The sequence below is a fragment of the Hyaena hyaena genome, unplaced genomic scaffold (genome assembly GCF_003009895.1).
Source record: "Hyaena hyaena isolate Hyena2069 unplaced genomic scaffold, ASM300989v1 scaffold_28, whole genome shotgun sequence".
Taxonomy (NCBI): Eukaryota; Metazoa; Chordata; class Mammalia; order Carnivora; family Hyaenidae; genus Hyaena; species Hyaena hyaena.
The window spans coordinates 4,675,240-4,695,515 of record NW_024080660.1 but is presented as its reverse complement, the minus strand read 5'-3'; the positions used below and the strand labels follow the sequence as shown (position 1 = coordinate 4,695,515).

The 20,276-nt window shown below is 55.8% G+C and overlaps 1 protein-coding gene across 7 annotated transcripts in view; it reads right to left on the bottom strand.

Moving 5' to 3' along the window:
- The window catches only part of NFASC (neurofascin), a 70,393-nt gene that overhangs the window by 24,687 nt on the left and 25,430 nt on the right, over positions 1 to 20,276 (bottom strand). For 2 of the 7 annotated variants that reach the window (XM_039227514.1, XM_039227515.1), the window contains exons 10-24: positions 18,406 to 18,549; positions 17,598 to 17,709; positions 16,896 to 17,062; positions 16,281 to 16,428; positions 14,916 to 15,040; positions 13,972 to 14,016; positions 12,630 to 12,731; positions 12,140 to 12,337; positions 11,233 to 11,303; positions 9,741 to 9,963; positions 7,681 to 7,796; positions 5,857 to 6,061; positions 4,560 to 4,682; positions 3,376 to 3,549; positions 1,224 to 1,238 (exon numbers count right to left, since the gene is read on the bottom strand). In XM_039227514.1, coding sequence (XP_039083445.1) covers positions 1,224 to 1,238; positions 3,376 to 3,549; positions 4,560 to 4,682; positions 5,857 to 6,061; positions 7,681 to 7,796; positions 9,741 to 9,963; positions 11,233 to 11,303; positions 12,140 to 12,337; positions 12,630 to 12,731; positions 13,972 to 14,016; positions 14,916 to 15,040; positions 16,281 to 16,428; positions 16,896 to 17,062; positions 17,598 to 17,709; positions 18,406 to 18,549 — 1,968 coding nt within the window. The remainder of the gene's footprint in view (positions 1 to 1,223; positions 1,239 to 3,375; positions 3,550 to 4,559; positions 4,683 to 5,856; positions 6,062 to 7,680; positions 7,797 to 9,740; positions 9,964 to 11,232; positions 11,304 to 12,139; positions 12,338 to 12,629; positions 12,732 to 13,971; positions 14,017 to 14,915; positions 15,041 to 16,280; positions 16,429 to 16,895; positions 17,063 to 17,597; positions 17,710 to 18,405; positions 18,550 to 20,276) is intronic. The other 5 variants (XM_039227516.1, XM_039227518.1, XM_039227519.1 and 2 more) reach the window with 4 other exon arrangements.

Sequence of the window (20,276 nt, the reverse complement as noted above, 5' to 3'; positions counted from 1 at the left end):
GGAGGTAAAGGGGCCTGGAGGAGGAAGGATGATGGCTGCACGCCGCCCACAGATCTGGTAAAACCAACACAAACGGAAGGAAGCAGGTGTGCAACAGAATTAGAATCAACCTAAAATGGTGGTGGGGGATAAATGAGTGAAGGTGGGGAGGAAAGCAAACCCAGGAATCCTCTTCATAAGCCGACCCTCAGACTCCTCACCTGCTTCCGTCCTCCTCCCTCCTCCCCCTCCCTAGAGCTTAAGGAGGCTCTAGTGACCCCCTGCCCCACAGCCTTTGCTCCGCCAGGGTGAGCTGTGTCCTCAGCTTCTGTCCCCAGCCTTGTCCAAGCTAGCCTTGGGGTCCCCTGCCTAGCTTCTCCAGCTCGAGGGGAGTCCTTTCTGGGGTGGTGACATGCCCCTTGGTGTCCTCGAACTCACACCGTGAGGGCTCGAGAGGGGCAATGTGGTTAGCGGCTCATTTTCTAAGCTGGGCCCTGCCTTCCCGCTCCTCCCTTCTGCTGTGCACTGACCTCCCAGACCCCGAGAGTGGAGGCTGTTCTTAGTGCTGTCGACTCTGAGAAGCCAGTTTCTAAGGGGCCAGGAAACAGTCAGCCCGTGGTGCCCACTGAGACGCCGGGTCCTGGAGCACCTGGCCGTATCCAAGGAAAACTTGCTCGCTGTCACTGACCAGAACCCATGGTAGATGGCAGAGCTGGTGCCGGGCCCCCATGCAGCATGCGTGGTCAGCATGCACAGCGTGCTCGCCTGTAGGTCACCCTTTCAGGGCACGGCAGCCTGGCCAGAAAACGGGAGCCAGCTGCTGGCATTCATGGTACAGCATTCCTTTGAGGGCCACAGCTGGCCACCCAAGGACCGTGGACCCTCTCTCTGCGTTCTGAGATGTCAAGCTTAGGCAAGGGCCCAGGTGGGTCAGGGGAAGTAATCACTTAGCTTCTAAGAGACCCGCTGGTGCAGAGACTAGGTCTGGAGCCTGTGTGGGGGGGGCCCTTCCTAAGCCATCCCGGGAAGCCACGAGTAAGTGATGGGAAGAGGGGGTATTGGACCTCCTCTGACCCGTCCTCCACACACATCCTCCGTGACAGTCTGGCGGCCCAGCCACTGAAAGGGTGAGTGTAGAGCATGCTTTCCTCCCGAGCCTCTCCCTCCTTCTCCACCCTGGCTGGGCTGGGCTTCGCCTGCACCGTCCCGTGCCATGCCCGTTACCTCTGCTGCTGGTACGGTACCTGCGGTTGGAGTAGCTTCAGAACACAGCGCCCGAGATGGCCAGAGAGAGGGAGAAAGGATGAGAGAGGGAAGACAAAACAGAGCACAGGTGAAACCACAGGGCAAGCAAGCAGAGGAGCGTCTGGCTCAAGTCTGACCCAGACAGTGTGGCCAGGTGCTGGCTGCTGCCCTGAGGATGCCAGCTGGTGTCCTGGGCTCATGCTCAACTCCACTGGGGTCTGGTATGTGCCTCCAGAAAATTTCCACCTGGATCTTGGAGATCTTTCTAATGTACTCTGATTCCACCTCCACTCCCAGACTACCATCCAGGAGGTGGCAGTAGGGACCGTCTAGAGGGCTTTGTCCCCAGCTCTTTCCTCAAGGGTGCATCCTTTTCCCTGGCTGAGCTGATATTTCTGAGCAGGGTGACCCTCCATGATGCCAAGGATTGAAGGCATAAGCTGTAGGTGGCATAAGAGGCCCTCAACTGCAGTTGAAAGGATGGTTCCCGCATCTTTGGGAGAAGACAGTGTATAGCGTTAGGGTGGATGGAGGAGGGGTGAGCATATTTCACGAACCCTCCCCCACACCATCTCAGACTTGGAAGGCCAGGGAGCTGTCACAGATCGTGGCCCTGAGGCCCTGCCCCTGTCCTGAGGGTCTGCTGCTCTAGTTTTTCCCAACAGCTGTATTTTATGAAATAAGAAACCCAAGTGTGGGTTGAGAGCCCTAAAAGGAATTCCTGAATTTACTGCAAGTCCCTACATTGAGAAGAAAGTCTCTCTTTGTCATCGTGTCCCCTGAGGCTGCAGAACTTATCCTGTGATGGTCACTAGGGCTGGACAATGGGGCTTTGTTTATCTGAGGTTCTGTATTGGGCTGGAGATGGGGAGGTTACAAGAGGCTCTCTTTATGTCTCTCCTTATAGAATTAAGTAATCAGGAAAGTGCACTATCCTCTGTCTGGCCAGGCCTTTGGTAAGAGGAATACATGGGCCATTTGCCCAAAGCCCCCCAGCCCTAATAAACTGCCTGAGTGCCCAGAGGCTTTGGTGAACACACTAGGAGGGGGACTCATTGGGTGGCTCACTCCTGGTTTACAAGACCAGAGGGGGACACAGGAAGGATTGTCAGCCTTTCTCCAGTCTGTCCCCTCTCGGCTTGCCTCAGCGCCGGCCTGCTGGCCTGGGGGCGGGGCTGGGAGGAGCGCAGGGCCGCTGTGAAGCTGAGCTAAGAGCTAAGCAATTAGATATCCTTGTGGCTGTCACCCCTTCGAGGCGGTAGCCCTGGTTTTTGGCAGTGTCTCACATCTCATGTTGCATGTGCTCAGGAAATGGCTGTTGAATACTCCACTGCACCTCTGGAGAGGCAGGGGGTCCCCTCTTTCTGTAGGGGGTCTGCCAACATCGAGGTTTCTGCACCCTGGCATCCCTGAGGTTCCAGGAGCCGGCATGTGTACAGGTGGGCCTGGAGCCCCCTCTAGTGGACGTCTCAGGCAGGCGCACTCTGCGGCTGGAAGACGCCAGGAGCCAGGAGCTGAGAGCATCAGCCCTTCAGGAAGCTGGCCTGGCCAGTGGCTGCCTCCCCATGTCCCCCACGCTCCCCACAGCCTGACAACTCACTCAGCTCAGACTACGCCTCCTGCTCTGCTCATGATCCTGGAACGTAGCTTCAGTAAAGGCTGCTTCCCCTCCCTCCTTGGCTCCACATGCGTGCCCTTGGGAGAAGGTGTGTCCCAGAGCCTTCCCGGGGCACTTTCAGTGACACTGCTGCCCCTCTCAATGGGCAACACTTTTACCGTTCTCTGAGGTTCATTAGCGTGTTTACTTGCACGTGTTTTCCCTCATCTCATGTCCACTATGGACTCAGGCTCTCTTCCTGATCCCCCGGGAAAAGGAAAGATGATAGATGTTAAGAAGCTGAGAAAGTCAAGGCAAAGTTGGGGTCATCTGACTACAACCATCTAAGAAGATCTGAGTTTTCCAGATACATCGCCAGCACCTACCTCTCAGTACATGAGATGGGCTCTCTTGTATCCTACTGGGGGGCTGGAGAGCCTTGTTTTCTTTCCACCTCGGGAGGTCGGCCAGCCAGACGGCCAGGTCAGGGTGTTTCTCTAGGCATCTGAATTAGCTGGGACCTTTCATCCCCAAGGCTGCCGCAATGTACCTACCTTCATTCGGGGGTGCTGGTGACTCCTCTGTGACTGCTTCCCCAGAGCCCACCTGCGTCCTGGCACTGAGGGTAAAGCGGTAGCGCGACACGGGGTCTGCTCTTTGCATCGTGAACTTGGTCTGGTTGGGAGAGAAGTTTTCCACTATCTGCTTTCCTAATTTGGTTCCATTAACTGGGGAGAGATAGGTAAACGGAATTGAGCTTCTGCAACATTGACCGTGGTGGGTTATATAATCTGCAGCTGGAAGGAGAAAGCCTTCCCGACTCTGCTGGAAAGGGCATATGTGGAACCTGACCGGGAACCTTGATGACCTGGGGGACAGGGGATTTGGGTTCAAGGGCAGAGTGCTGGGCAAGAACTCTGTGGCTCTCTGATAACTACACCAGGGTTAATGCTTTTTCACTGATCTCATTATCTCCAGCTCACTGCAAAGTTATGTGGCTGATGCTGAAAGATTTAGTTTATAATCCCCAGGCCTTTTCAACAAGGACAAAACTTGAGTTCCTTTCTTCCTTTCAAACAGAACTAGGGCACAAGCACTAGAGCTTTTGATCATTAATGCCTCCTTTGTAAAAAGCCTATTCAATATACCTCAAAGAGGGACGGTCAGGTCCAGAGATCGATTCAGAGTAGCATAGAAGCACACAGTTGGCTATTAAAATTGTCAACAACACAACCCCTGGCCCTCTGAACTTCCCAATGAGGTACAACATCACCTACTTTAGAAGGCTTACAGCTTTTCAAGTGTAATGACACCCCTGTCCTTGCATAATGACACTGAGCTCTTAAGGCGAGGTCTTCCTTACTCAGGCTCTTGATGGAGTCACTCTATATACAGCTGCCTTACCATAAATGACACCTTGTTTGGTGTCCCCAAGTGTTGTGTGGATCCCTCGCATGTAGTCTGCCCCATCGGATGAGGTACAAAACTGTCTCTCCTAGCCTTTCTGGTAGGTATTGGAGACTCTAAGATCCCTGAGGGGCCGCGGTTGAATCCCGCGGTTGAATGAGACCAGGACTTCCCTTTGTCTCACCTGCCTCTCCTAATCCCACGGGGAACTCCTCCCAGGCGCCCCCATCCCTCTGCAGTGCCCTTTGCACCCATAGGCTTTTTGCCTCGATTCCTCAGTGGGTTGGTGAGAATGGGGTTTCTGACTCCCAGGTTAAAAAAAAGAACGTACAGGCCACATATTTGAGAGTGTATCCGATCAGGATCCCATTGGGGTGTTCTGGATGATCCCATTCCAGGTTGATTGTCTCCAGGTTGGGCTGTCGGACTCGGAAACGCCTGGGGGCACTGGGTACTTGGGGAAGGAGGAGAGGGCGGGGGGAGATGAAGGGGAGGGGAGAGGCAGGATGAGGAAACACACAAAAACAAAGCACAAGCATGAAGGTGTTGGCCTCTGGGCAGCCCCCATGCTACAGAGCTGCCACGCTGGAACCCACTGGGACCACGAGGGGGCCAGAGCCCACCGCCCCATCTGGGATGCTGCTGCCCCCAGTTTAAGACAAGCATGGCTCAGACTCCATTTAAATGGGGAAGAAGTCAGTTGAGTTTTCCTTTAACAACTACTGTGGATTCAGCACACGTTAGGCTCTGCTCCTACAAAGATACCTCCGAGCTGGCGGAGGACCAACCACGGCTCTGTCTGGCACAGAGGCCGCGGTTCCTACTCTTCAGATAAGGATGCTCACCGCTGAGTCCCAGCAGCAGGCCCAGGCTCCGTTGAGCCGGGCATGTGGGGTTCAGGGGTGAGGAGAGAGAAACCCAAGATGGGACCCACAGGCAGGGCACCAGGAGCGACGGGGAGAGGCCGAAAATCAAGAGAATATGAGGGGCCGGAACAGATAGGAATAAAGAAAACGAGAGAGAAGAATGGAGAAGGAAGAAGAGAAGAAAAATGGTGGAAAAAGAGCAAAGAAGGGAGGGAGGGGGGAGAAACAGAAGAGGGCAGAGCAAAGGCCCAGTGGATAAGCTTCGCAGGTGTTTGCCTCCGAGGAGCAGGTGGACAGTGATCCAGCGTCAGAGCTGCAGGCAGGGCGCCCTCTGCGGGGCCACTGCACACACAGGCCAGCTGTCCGGATGGAAGCTTCTGGATTTTCGGTGCTGAGAGAACTCTGAAGGTCCTGGGTGCTTCCAGTGGTCGGAGTGACAGTGCTTCGGCCTCTGAGGTGGGGGTAGCCAGGGCTCCCCCAGCGCCCTTGGGGGGGGTCAGTCTGCCAGCCCATCTGGAATGCTGTCAGCAGACGGCACAGGTCTTCTCTTGAGACTCAACGTCCTGTCAGGGCAGGCCACCTGGAGGTGTGCAGTGCTCTGGGAACGGCAGGAGCTGCTCGGCTCATGGGACATCAGCTCTTCGGAGTCGTGCGGTTGGCCCCTTGTACTGTCTGGCCAAGTCCCGCGAGGGCTGCTCCAGGCCCACCTGGACGTGCCACCCTGGTCCTGCCCCACCCTGAAGAGCTCCGGGTCACACCTACCTCCTTCTGGGGTGGTGAACTCCTTGGTTTCACTGCGAGGCCCATCGCCTCTCCCATTGACCACAACCATCTCCAGCTTGTAGTTACTGTAGGGGAAGAGGCGGGATACCACGCCACGGAGGCGGTCACCAGGGAAGCTGGCTTGCTGCCTCTTCTGAGACACCCACAAGTTCTTCAGCAAGCTGCTCTCCCTCCAGAAGTAGGCCTTCGGGACAGAGGCAGGCCGGTGAGGGGACGGTCAGGTGGAGTGGGTTAGTTGTTAGTGCCGGTGGTAGTGACCGGTCTTCCCTTTGCTTGCCACGGGCTCCGAATCCCGAATGCCCTCATCAGTCCCCCCTAGGGCCAGGGGAGTGGCCTTAGAAGCCCTGTTGATTAGCCACTAGCAAGTAGGAGTTGACGCCAAACAAGAAATGGGTGTTTCGGGTTCAATCATTTTCTGAGCCACATCGCCTCTCTGGGTTAGGCAAGTTGGCCAAAGTTACCGTTGGAACTCCTCCATCGGGAGACTTATTTCCAAGCTGGGAACAAGTTGCTCAGGGAGTCCGTGACAGAACCACAGATATGAGCCAAGGGTCCCGGCATGGAAAGCTCTCTTCTGTGCTCAAAGACCACATCACCTTGAGTTGGATTAGTATGGTTTAGATCGGCAGTAGGCAGGAGTTGAAAAGTAACAGGTTACCCCCCAAAGTCTGAATATGAGGGTTGATTTAATCCTTTGAAGTCAAATGGTTTCTTTAAATACTGTTTGAAGACCTTTAGAATGGGGATAGACACGTGTCCAAGTCATCGGACGCCAGGCTGTTAAGAGCTTGGATGGGACGGCCTTCAGAAAGGTGGTAGTGTTGTAAGTAGAGTCGAGAGAGTTTGGGACACAAGGAATGGTTAGCAGTAGGTAAGAAGGTCCAGGTCAGGCTGCCACACCAGCGTCACCCGGGCCTCCAATGGCAAAGGAGGAAATCCATACTTAAGAAAGGGGACCAATGGGAGCTTTAGCCAAGGAAACCTCCAGGCAAGTAGGTTAAGGGTGCAAGTCAAGTGCTGGGAAAGAGCTCATTCAAGTGTATATATCCTCTCGCCTTTCAAATTCGTGTCTGCAAAAGAGACTGATTACCTCCATTCTGCCCCCAACTGTCCATCAGCCAACTCTCAATGACCTCAAAGTCACAGAACGTGCATGGTCCCATGCCAACAGCCTCCTTCACTTCCTAGGCCACTTTTAAATAAAGTAAGGGAGAGCCTGGGTCTTCTCTCCCTTTTCCGCACCGCAGCTCACCCTTTCAAGGAGGAGAGGCATGCGAGCAGAAACTGCTCACAGGCAGGGAGACCAGGAAAAGCCAAGGACCTTCATAATCCATATGCTGGATAATCCAGAGTTGGCTGTGACAACAGGGAAGGTCTGTACCCCCTTTGGTGGCTCTGCCTGTTAGCTGAGGTTTCATGAAGGCAGACTGGGTGAGGCAAGCAGCCTAGCGGGGGCCATCAAGGGAGGGGAGGAGTGTAGCTCGGGGGTGCCTCGACACTAATCCTAAGATACATGTGTGCCTGCTCACACATGTATGACAAGCATAATGTGCTACGCAGGGCCCACCCCGACCCACCACCCTTTATGTGACTTTCTGCTGAGCAGAACCCGGACACACGCAGTAATTGATTCCTGAATATATTTTTGAACAGCTAACACTAGACATCATCTTCTTGAATCCACTCTGGATTGAATAACTATCCCTAGGACCCCTTCTGCGGATCTCATGGCCTGCGTCTGCTACCCCCTTGCCCTGGTTAGCAAGCTGGGTGGTTAGGCGGGCTGAGAGCAGGTTTCCTCACTCGGTACTCTCTGAGTTGGCCCTGCACCGTGTCCGGGTAGACGCGGTTCCATTGAAGGCTGATGGCTGTGCTGTTCAGGACTCGGATTTTAACATCAGTAGGTGCAGCCCTGGGATCTGCAATGTGTTGGGACAGAGAGCTGGTTATACAAGCAGGGCTGGGCCCTGGAATCTAGGGTCCCCTTGGACTTGTTCTCTGCTGGCCTGTGCCTCTACCCCGCTCTGGACACTGGGTACTCCATGAGGGCAGGGGCTATGACTACTCCATGAGCTTGAACTTGGGGGAGTGGGGGAAAGGCCAGGGCAAAAAGGTGGCCATCTGGTTAGGAGGGGTCTGCCTAGATGGTTAGAGGGCAATTGTTTGCTACCCTCACATGCTGGGTACCCCCGTTTGCCCTTTCATCCCATGTGCCACCCTTCCCCACCCTGCTCTGTGTCCCAGTAGGTTGCCCTCTCTGGACTGTGTCAGCTGGTCCCCCTGTCCCCAGGCTTCCGGAAGGGTTTGCCCTATAGGAGAGCTCAACAGGACACCCCAAGGCAGGCAGACAGGGAGGGTGGGTACCTAGTCCCCTGGCTGCCTCTCTGCGGGGCTCAGGTTGACAGTGTTGTACTTTTCTACCCAAGGGTAGTTCTGGTTGTGGGGACTCACCTGTCCCCTGCCCCTCCAAGGCTCAGAGTGTTACACTGGGGCCCTGTTGTTGCTAGCCCAGTGGGCAAGGTGGTTCCTGATACCTTGCAGCCCTCCCTCAAACCCTGTCCTCACATTAGAGACAGTCCCCTTTGAGTGGCATTCGTTTCCTACCAGGACCCTGCAGGAGACCTCACCCATAGACGAAGATGCCCTAACCTAGTTCAGGAGGGGATTCTGACCCTTGCCTACCTGAAGAGGAAGACCCCTCCCCCGTGACTGCCTCCATTTTCTGCCTGCTGCCAACGCTGTTCTGCGCCCCCCCACCTGGTCCAGCAGAGCACAGACCTCGGGGGTGGGCAGGTGCAATGGAAACCGTGGACAGGTCCATGAAGTTCACGACTAGACACTGCTCGTTCCATACTCACCAGCCAGTAGTTCCTGCCAGGCTCCTGTCTGGAAGTGTCTGCCACCATAGAGACGAGGAGCAGGATGGACAGAATCTGCTGATACCCTCCACGTATTCCCAAGTGGGTCCAGGAAAGTGGGACACAGGGCCCAACCCTCACTTCCTTCCATCTGACCAGGACACACAACACTGGCCCTACTCTTGAGCCCAGTATTGGCCCTTGCAACTCCCCAAGACTCTCCTCTTCCTATCTTTCTGGTCACCCTGTCCACCTACATGATCTTTTCTTGGATCAGACGCAGCCCCACCAGGGCATGGATCACTTTGACCGCCCTGCTCTGCTCCGCAGCCTACTGAACTGATGTGCTGTGGACAAGGAGGCCACTACTGTCTTAAAAGCCAGCATATACTTCATGTACATGCCCAGAATCTTGTTGATTCACTTCTCTTTGTAAGCCAATTCCTAAGGTTAAGAGCAACATTGAGGATGCCAGCAGGTAGCTGGTCTGCTTCATTCCAGACTGAGGGCTCTGGAGACCTTCTCCATTTCTTGAGGTCTGCCCTGGGGGGCCAAGAAGGAGTCTGGCCTGTGGCCCTGCTTCCTGTGGAGGAGTCTAATTATGGCTCTTTGGGAGGGAGAGTCCTGAAGTCTTGGCACTAGCAAGGCTTGGCAGTAAGGTAGATTAGAAGGCCTGGTTTCTATTTTTAGGCTTGATGATTGCTATTGTGTACTATCGGCAAGGTTTTTCCCTTGCAAGGCCTCAGTGTTCACATCCATAAGATGGGAGCATTGGACCAGGTGATGATGTTCAGGAATTCTAGCTAGCATTTGTGTGATGATATTTCTGCTCCTGACGAGCTCACCACAGGGGAGTTCTCTTTCTTGGGAACCTACTGTCTTCCCAGGGTGTTCCAGGGTGTTCTTGGAAGGCCCACAACCCACCCTGAGGTTCCTGGTCTGTGAGGCTGGCCTTGAGCAGCCTGGCTGGGAGGGCCCTTGCTAGGGGATGAGAAGGGTACTCACAATCTTCCCCGGAATAGCCGATGACAGTCTCTGGCTCCGGGCCCTTCCCAAAGTCATTTTCAGCCTGGACCCGGATCTCATAGGGGACGTAGACAGGCGTCTGGCCCACCACGTGGCGGGAGCCCCACACTGTGACATTGTTCCATGTCTCTCGGGTTTCTCTCCGCCGCCACTTGACGATGTAGCGCAGGTTGGGGCCAAAGGCGGAGGTGGCGTTCATGGGCTGAGCAGGGAGAGATTGAAGGCAAGGGTGGAGCCCAGACCCACGCACAGCCTGCACTCTCCTTCTGTGCCAGGCACTCTGCCCCAATCTGCACAGCAAAGGGTCCCTCGCAGCACCGGGAGAGCGTGCCACCCCCACACTGAGTCCCCCAAAGCCAGAGTCCTACGAATTCAGTGGCGTGTAGACTTTCTGTGATATCATACCCAAGATCGAGTCACTCTGACTCCCAGAGCCACTGACATCTGCAAGTGCACAGGGAGCCAAAGTTTTATCTTCAACAGGACCCTCCTGTTGACGGACCAGTGAGAACAAAACAAGAAAACAACATGATATTCTCTAAAGTTGGAGAGGGATGAGTTGTGAGTTAGCCACAGCTTGCCTGCTGCCAATGAACTCAAAATTCTGGAACTGACTTGGGTTCTACCAAAGCCATGCGTGCCCATCCTGTCCCTCCCAGCACTGTGGTGGGTGTAGCACTGTTCTTTGTTTCCTAAGGGCACAGTCCGGGAAGCAGTCCCCTGGGAGCCCATGCTACAGAGCTGTAGACCAGGAGCCAGTCCTTGCAAGGTCCTGCAGATGAGCCCCAGCGTCTCGAATCTGGGCTCAGCCCGGCCGCCAGGGCTGCTGTGAGGCCGAGCCCTCCGAAAGATGGGGATGGCCATGATCCCCAACGCTGTACTCCCTGCTTCTGTTACTCAGGGTGACAGCACACACATGTTCATATTTCAATGGCTGAACGCGCACCTCTCAGACTTGGAAGTGGTTTGGAAAAAAGTCGTTTGGAGACCACGTATCCCAGTTATAGTTTGGAGAATATAGTCAGTGAGCCAAGATGAAGATGGGATTTATTTATTTATTTTTTCAACCTTTGGCCTGGAGGGAAGCTTTTATGTCATCTAGTTCATTCCTGGACTGAAAGGAAGCCTGCACTGAAACAACCTTGGATGTTGGTCTCCCCTCTACCCCAGCCAGCTCCAACGGAAGGGCCCCAGAACACACCAAAACTAGGTACACAAATCTCTTCTAGGGTTCAACGTAAGCCCCTCCTTCTTCTAGAGTAGTCCATTTTATTTTTGCTGTCACTCTCTCTGATTTTGCCTGACGAGCTGTCTGTGTTTCTTGGTCACCCCTGCTCCTGCCTCCTGCCTTAAATCTTGCTCTTGGACATGTCCTGTCTGGTTTCTGGATGTCCAGTGCAGACAGTGGCCTTGGGGTCTCAAGCGTGTAGAGAGCAGGCCCATGGAGAGGGGAGCTGGGAGGGACCCTTACCGTCCACGTGATCTCCATGTTGTTCTTTCTGGTCCCTTCTCCCTTTACGTCGGTCGGATTGGACTCAGGGGCTGAAACCCAAATGGATGCAAAGTTCAAGTCCAATTTGCTTCACCAGAGTGCAGTGAGCAGCCTCTCTCCCTCCCCCCACCCCACTACCAGTCCATTCTGTGTTCCGTCTTTTCTTAGCATCACTCTGCACACTCTGTCCCACAGGCAATCGAACTCGCTCAGCTGTTTTCTCATGTGTCTGATGTGCCTTCCTAGCTAAGACTTAACCCCCTGCCCCTACAAGCAATGAAAATTTCCTATGAATTTTAATCCCTAACCAGACAGCATTTATCATAAGGCTTTCCATACTCTGGATGGTCCAGACAGCTAACTCAATGTGGATTATCCCCTTCATGGATTATCTACTAAATACGTTTAATACCAGACTGGGTTTATCCCTGGAATTTCACATTTTGGGGAAGCAGCTCCATTCTCAATGAGCTGGTGTATTTTCAGAAATCTAAACACGACCCAAGTAGGATAGGAAAAGAAATCTGACCTAACACTGGATTATCTATTTTTACTGCCAATCTCTGGCGTGGCGCTTCCCTTCAGAGCAGATCACCAAGAATTATTAAGGATATTAGTGATAATAAGGAATCGCAGCTAACATTCACTGTGTGCTTACTGTATGCCAGGCACCACGGGAAGTACCCAAACCACATTTTCAAACGAAAGCCTCACAACGGCCCCGTGATGGAGGCGATGCCGCTATCAGAACAGACAAGGAGGTCGAACCTTGGGGAGGTTAAGTAACCCGCCCGTGTTCGTTCGTGCGGCCCGGAACTGGGGGAGCTCAGTTTGGCCTCAGGGCACTGGGTCTCAGCACCTGGCCCGTCAGCCCACAGGTACTCACGCGCCCCACTGGTTCGGTAGCGCTCGGAGGGGAGGCTGGGGTGGCTGCTGCCCACCTCGTTGATGGCAATGACCCGGAACTGGTAGTTGACGTATGGGGACAGCTGGAGGACGGCGGAGTTGACGCTGCCCGGGAACTTGGAATGGTCATGCCAGACCCCTGGCTGGAACTGGTCCTCTTCGAACTGGACGACGTAGTCTGAGTGGGTAAGAAGACAGCGCTGTTTGGGAGCGGAGCTAGCAGAGCTCTGCAAAGCACTCCCTCGTGGTCTTTACAATCTCCCATGGGTAGGCAGAGGCACAGGCGGGATTCCCCCCAAGACACTGAGAGGGGAACTGAGGCCTCCGTGTGCTCTGCGAACAGCCCAGGGCACGCGTCAAGCGGGACAGAAGCTGGCCCAGAGACCCGGGCAAGGCGTCCGGCTGCTACCAGAAACCAGGCTGCCTTCCATCCCTCACTTCTGGATGGGCGCGCGGGGCCCCTGGCTGACCTGTGATGGGGCTGTTGTTATCGTCCCCTGGGATCCAGGTCAGCCTCACGCTCCTCTCGGCCAGGTCGGTGAGCTCCAGGTCCCGGGGTCGGTCCGGCCGTCCTGGCAGCAGGGGAAGAACACAGCACGCGAGACTCCCCAGTCAGAGCCGGCCCGTCCCCGTGCTGGCCCCAGCTCTGGACCCTGTCCTGTGACAGGTCCCTGACGGGCCGTGGTCACCACCAGCAGGAATCAACCAGCAGGGCCAGCACCGGGATCGCCCTGCTCCCTCAGGGTACCGAGGTAGAACAAAGAAGAGACTCCACATTTCACCTCGCCACCCCCTGCCCCTCGCCCCCAGCTCCCCTCCTCCACCAAAAGCATCAAAGGATGTAGGGCGCTGAGAGAACTGGGACTGACCCATCCCATTTCTGTGGATCCTCTTAGGTGCAAGCGTTTGGAAAATGCTGCCCTTTGCAGGAGACCTATGCTTGCGACCGTTAGGAAAGCTGGTGAGAAGTGTGAGATTTTGTCTCATTTTCTCAGGATAATTACTTCTACTTTGCCAAGGCTTTGGGGGGCAGGGGCCCGGGAGGGTGTCTGGAGTGTTGAGCAAGGCAGATTGGTTAAGAGCAGGGGAGGGACAGTCTAGAAGTGTCAGTATTGGATAGCAAGACAGAGGAGCCCCACAAACATCCAGACATGGGTGGGGAAGGCACCTTTGGGGTCTCCAGTCGCACTGGATTTCCTCAGTGGGTGTAAGGGCCATCCTGGTCTGGGGATAAAGCCACCTCACCACTGACTGGTGGGGTAGGCATGCTGTTTCCCCAGCCTGGCTCCTTGAACCAGTCATTTCCAGATTTGGGGGCTGGTTTCTGGGAGATATGGAAGGCGAGTCCACGTTCGTGTACGTATGCACACGTGTGAATGCAGAGTGTGAATGGGTATGTATAGCAGCCGATGTGGACAGGCCGCAGACAAGATGGGCCGACAGATAACTCAAAGCAGATGGGCTTTCCCGACGGGAACCTCCACACGTCCGAGGCCAAAGCCGTGGGGAGAGAAGAGGCCACCACCAGGAAGCGGTGAGCGTGGCCAGAAGTAGGGGATGGAGCAGAGCAACGGCCGAGGACTTCGAAGCCCGGCCTGTGAGAGGCGTGGGAAGCCTGGGATAGGGCTGCGGTGGGGCTGGGAGGTGCGTGCGGGACCCTGGGAAGGACTCAAACTTGGCAGTGAGTGGGGAGCGTGACCCACTTGCCTGAGCACCGCACACCATGTCCTGTAGCACCTTCCTCCTCGGACTCCACCCTCCCCGCTACCTATAGAAGGCTCTGGCGAGGGTCCCATGATTAGTACGAATTACCTTTGGGCAGGGCAGCCAAACGGTTAGTTGGAGTGGCCTGATCAGCTGCAAAGGTAAGACGGGTTATCCAAGTTAGCAAGTTATCCAGGGTTACAGGTGTTCTAGAAGGATGGGACTAGGTGGCCGAGGCTTGAACAGCTGCCCTGGGCTGAGGTGTTCGAGGCTCAGCTTCACCTTCCCTTCCACAGAGATCCCCCACGCCTTCCAGCGGTCTTCCTGTGTTTCCTCCACGGCTGGCGTGGGGACAGGGGGACTCGTCTCCTTCCCATCCCAGTGCCACTGTGTGCCTAGAACCTCCATCCCCAGCAACTGGGTGCCACCGCCACAGAACTGAGACAGGGTGTGCCAACAGTAATGGCAATGGGACGCCCAGAGAGAAGACAGAGGTGATTAGGGGACACCAGGGGATGTGCCTCCCTGGATGGGAAAGGCCACCTTCCCCTGGGGTTAGGAAGGCTTAGTATTTACAGTGTGGCCTGGACACAGGGCAGGAGGTAATGGAATCATTTTGCTCCGTGCAGAGCGTCCTGTGAAATCCCATAAGAAGCGGGAGCAGGTGAGAGGGGGAGGCAGGCTAGCAGAGGGTGTTGGCAGAATAAAGTCAAAATCCAGTCTTGCTTCAATGATGGATTGTTTTAACTGATGGGGTGGTAGAGAGGTAGCTATGAAGTCGGTAAAAGTGATCACAAGAAGAACCCCCCTCTCCACCTTCCCTCTTTTGCTCAGGAACCCTTCAGCTGAGGATTTGGGCGGGTTAGTGATCGCACTCAGGAGGTAAGGGGTCCAGCTCAGCTCGTTCTGAAAGGAGAAGCTTCCTAAGCCATAGATCAAACGGCAGGAGGTCACTGTGTCTAACCAGCCCGCTGACCACAGGCAGGGCCTTGGGAGCCGTCCGGTGCCCACCATTTCTCTGGCCTCAGAGCGTGAATAAGCAGGGCAGTTACCTAGCACAGTAAGGTGGGCCTTGGCCAGGTCCTGGTCCAGCTCAGTGCTGGCAATGCATGTGTAACTCCCCTGGTCGCGCTCAGCCACACCAAAGATGGTTAGGGAGTCATCTTCCTTCTTCATCCTGCAAGGGCACCAGGGTGGGGTTGGGAGGAGGGCGAGTGGGCAGGCAGTGGGGGCGGGGGGTGCTGGGGGAAGCTCTGGGCACTGTCTGCTTTCTTCCTGGAGGGGGGATGGCAAGTCAGAGAGGGAAGCGTCATGGGCTGGACTGGGCAGCCATAGCCCCTCCCAGGAGACAGGAGGCCCCCTCTCAATGCTGCGAGAGAGCCATGATCTTCATTGTCACCAGGAGCCTTGAGGTGCTTGATGGAGGGGGAAAGGGAGGTGGGCAGAGCAGAGGTGGTCCTGACCCAGGTTCTCTGAGCTCAAGTTCCCCCGTCTATAATCTCTGTGCCTTTCTTGGGCTGCGCTCCCCTCCCAAATCAGGACACAGTTAGGCTGGTACCCCTCCTCTTCCCCTACTTCTGGCTCTTGCTTCAGCCCAGGCCAGTCTTGGCACCCAGGCTCAAGCCAGGTGCCCCTCTGAGCTCTCTGCTGCTGAGGGAGGTGGGCACCACAGAGCAGGGTGGGCTGGTAAGCTGTGAGCATCCTCTGAGCGCACGGATGCCTGCGCCTGCCTGCAGGGTACACCCCTGGGAAGGCCGGACAATTGTGAAAACAGCTGTTCCCTAGGCTCGGCCTCAGGGCTCTGCACAACTGCCCCAAGATGTTAGAGGGTACAACATAGTGTCCCATGGAGGGAGGCTCAGACTAGCCATTCCCAACACTGCACCGTAGAGACACCTGTGGGGATTTTAGACACAATCAATACCTCCCCTCCTCCTGTATCACTTAAATCCGGCCGTGGGAGGCTGGTGTGGTCTAGTAAGAGTCCAAGGTGACTTTGGGCTTAGACGCCCCTAGCGCTCTGGTGGCTGGAGACTCGGGCCTGCCCTGCCCTCTGCTGGAGAACAGGGGCACTGCAGGCAGGCGTGAGGATGGAGCCGCCAGCCTTGCTGACTGTGGCAGCAGGGGAGGAGAGCACAGGGAGGAAGAAAAGGGGTGAGGGGAAAGTGGAAGAGAGGAGGGACGAGAGAAAGGAGTGGGGAAAGGAGGAGAGGGAGAAGGAGGAGGAGGGGACAGGCAGAGAGGTGGGGGGGAGGGAGAGAGGGATGCGGGGTGGGGGACTGCCTGATGTTGCCACGCCCCTCTGCACGCATGACACAGGCTCTCTGTCCCTGGGTTCCTCCGTGTGTCACTAAGAGCAAGGGGGAAGGAAACGGTCCCAGGCCCGCGGCAGGGTGAGAGAAGGAAGGAGCAGAAACCTGTTTCCGATGTAGAGGGGCTCGTCATCCTTCAGCCAGGAGACCGTGAGCTTCAGGGAGGGGTCGTGCTTCACTCGACACTCCAGCTGCACCGTGGTGCCCCTTTTGACGACCTGGTCCTCGGGCATCCGGTAGATCCTGGTGGGGTCTGTGGAGAAGCCAAGGGAGCCCGTCATCGGCATGGCCTCCACCCACCACCCCAGGTGGCCTCACAGTGTGGCGCGCTTGACCTCAACGTTAGACCGACCACGGAAGGCGGCGGAAGTAACATCTGGTTATATGAACGAGTGATTCCAAGTAGTGAACAATCCCCACGTCCTTTCTATCTTGCGTGGGGATAGATGATGCCCTTTCTGGGGTACAGGGGGTGCTGGTGGGGTCTCGGGCTTCCCTCTTTAATTCCACACGAGCCAGGCTGAGAATGACTTGATGTTGCCAGCGCCCAGGCCAGCGGGAAGCCCTGTGAGGACACACGGGCACACAGGGAGGGCCCCATCATGACTAGACATTACGGGTGGTACGTTTTCCAAGGGCGTAGCGCACGGGGACCACTCTGCGGAGACGGCTCCCACGCTTGCCCCCTCGCTGCCTCTACCTATCAACCCTCTCCTTTACCTTTGACCTCCAGGCGGACCTGGTTTTCAGCTTTGCCCAGGATGTTGGTGGCGACACAGGTGTAGATGCCTTGGTCCTCTTTGCGGATCATCTTGATTTCCAGACTGCCATTCTCGTAGACGTGGTAGTTGCCGCCATCCAGGTTGCTCCCTTGCCCGTTCTTAAACCTCACAACAGAGCGGCACAACACGCAGCACACTGAGAGAGGACCAGCCCAAGCGAGTGGGGCGGCCACCCCTCGAGAGGCTGTGCGGGCCGCCTGGAGCCTTGAGCCCCACGGGGTCGGCCTCCAACCACTGGGCGGCCCTGGCAACTCTCTGGTCCTCTCTGGGCCTTGGTTTTCTTCTCTGCACAATAAGGGAGGGCACCTGGGTGGCTCAGTCGGTTAAGCGTCCGACTCTTGATTTCCGCTCAGGTCACTATCTCATGGTTTGTGAGTTCAAGCCCTGTGTCAGGCTCTGTGCTATCGGCAGAGCCTGCTTGGAATTTTCTTTCTTTCTCCCTTTGCCCCTTCTCCCCCTCTCTCTAAAACTAAATAAATAAACTTACAAAATAAACAGGGGGCTGACTTCAGTGATCTGCCAATTCCTCCTGGCTTCCACCCTTTAAGGTTCCCAGGTCTTGCTGAATACCTACTGTGAGCCTGATGGGAATGAGTACGATAGAGGACCCCGGGGGGAGGCCTGGTCTCCTGGAACTTACCATCGGAGTGTGGGGATGGGGGACCCAAAGAACGGGCAGTCCAGCCGCGTCCGGTTGTACAGGATCACCCTAATGAGCTGGTTCCGGGGTGACAGCATCCGGGGTGGCACATCTGTAATTCCCAGAGAACGGGTCTTGGCTGGGGGGGCCCAGCTCTTCCAGCTCCCGCCACCCCCCCCGGCTCTTCTAGGTGGCTTGGTGGCACAGCAGCCCTCCAAGCCCTAACACCCCTTCCCCCGTTAACTCCCCTCCTTTAAGAAGTCTCTCAGGGTTGGGTGAGGAAGGAGGAAGCCCACCATCTGCCCTCAACCTATGCTATGTCCAGTCCAGCTTTCACGAAGGGTCTCCCCAAATTATCCAGCAGGTTCTATAACCCCCCCTCCACAACCTCCAGGCATCTCCCAGCCGCTTCTGCCCTCTCCCTGCCCTGGGGGTGACACTAACGTATTCAGAACCATTTCCTACCCTGAGGCCACTGAGAACGTAGGCAGAATTGGCTTGGAGAGTGGAGAGGGTAAGATAGGTGCCCCGCCGCCCCCCCCCCCCGCCGCCGGCCCTGCCCCGCCATCTGGAGAGGGAAGGGGCTCCAAACCAACTTCTAGTATGGAGCTAACTGTCCACACATTCAGCTCCATGGAATTGAAGTCCCCCATCCTCCCCAGAAAATTCATTTTCAGTGTCCATGCTTCCCCCACCCCGCCGCTCTTACCCCACCGGCCTGGCTGACCTCTGGAGAAGAGAGAACACCATGAGGTGAGCGAGCCCCAGGGAGGCTCCCCTGAGGGCGAGCGGCGGGGGGTGCACTCACCCAGCACACTGACGAAGGCGTTGGCCAGCAGGTAGCCGTGTTCGTTGGATGTGTTGCACTGGTACACAGCCCTGCTGCTGATCTGGGTGTCCCGGAAGATGATGGTGTCCCCAGCCACCTCACGGTTTGGGTTGGGCGGCGCTGCTACAGAGATGAAAGATGGTCCACATGAGCGACAGGAAGCGCAGACTGGAGGGCGCCTAGGGCTCCGGACCGGGTTCCCTAGGACGACCGGGGTGCTGTCTGGTGGCTGCTGGAAAGGCCGGCTTCTGGCTCGACTGCTGCCTAGCTGCGTGACTTTGGGCCCATCATCAAATCTCCTGGAGCCTGTTCCTCAGTTTGCCCCCCGGGACTGTGAATCTCTGCTCCACTGAGCTAGCAGCTGGGCAGATGTGGCTGACAGCATAAGCCGCGGCAACAGAAAGGGGTTTGAATTCTAAGCACCCCATCTGCTGGCCTTATTTAGTTTCTGTAAGCGCCAGCATCCTTGTGTGCAGAATGGGGATGACAGGTCACTTTGCGGGACTCTCAGCAGGGTGACCTGAGATTTGATGCATGTATAAACTCATCAGCAGATGCCCGGCACACACAGATTATTATGGTCACTATTGTTTTAATCCAATGTGTGTATACTTAAATGTTTGGAAAAGGACAGAGGAATACACATCTGGATGGGACCCACTGCCTCCCCATCCTCTGAACAGAGCATTTGTCAAATATTCGGAGTTAAACCTGTAATCCCACGCCAGGTGAAACTGATGAGTCCCAAGGTTTGCCAAAGCTACCCGATTGTTCCAAGAAACGTATCCTAACTGAGAGCATTTCCTCCCTCAGTTCTTCCAGGATGACTGGCTTGGGAGGCAGAGCGCAGGGGCTGGGGAGTGGCTGCCGGGGCTCAGTCCTGCTTTCATGTCAGTCTGGGGCTGGGACAAACCAATAAATCTTCCTGGGCCTCATTTCCCTTATTTGTCAAGTGGGGGAGAATTACTCCAAGCAGTTTTTAATAAATGAGAAAGATAATGAGCCGCGCAAATAGAAGGGTAAGGAATTGCCACTTTCCCATCTTTCCCTAGAAGGTGACTTTCAGCTCGAAGATTTCGGGGCTGGGCCGGGTGCCTTGGCTTGGATGGTCTGTGAGCCCATCCAGGATCGCTCAGACCTGCAGCAGTAGTGGGCCGAGGGCCACCCCGGGTCTGGCCCCCCAGGCGCCACTCCACAGATAGCAACTGTCAGCCCGGAACTGGGGAATCAGCAGGAGGTAAATGAAGACAAGGTCAGCATCTTTATCACCCGTCCCCAAGTCCCCACTCAGCAAAAAGGCACAAAGAAGTCAACGCCAGCAACTTCAATGCCTCCTTCCTTGGAAATTGTCATGGAGCCCACTTTCCTCTCAGTCACTCCCCTTCAGTGACTGATGACCTTTCCAGGGCCGAGGCTCAGTTGCAAGTCCTGGGCTCTGTATTTATTTCATGGGGCTGGGAAGTTTGGTGCCTTGTTCCCAAAGTGCTGTCAGGACACGACAGCAGAGGGCAGGCAGCGTCCGTAACTCTTCTCGGGCCCAGCAGAAGGACACCGACTGGGGGGAAGCTATGTGCTCAGCGGCAGATGGTGCAGGTGTGCTGCATTCTCAGAGATCCACACGGACCTTTTATAAAGTAAACGCAACTGGAGAGAATATGATGGCAAAACTTGACCAAGAGCCCCGCTGGAAGGGGTCCTGGAATCGCCTACCCCAGCCATCGGTCAGAACTCGATTTCCCCAAATCTGGGCATACTCATTAACTGCATTGGTGCATCTCTGCTCTCATGGAGATGTTCCACCTCTATTTGCCCTCAGCAGAGAGAGGGGGCCTGGGTAACTAACGACAGGT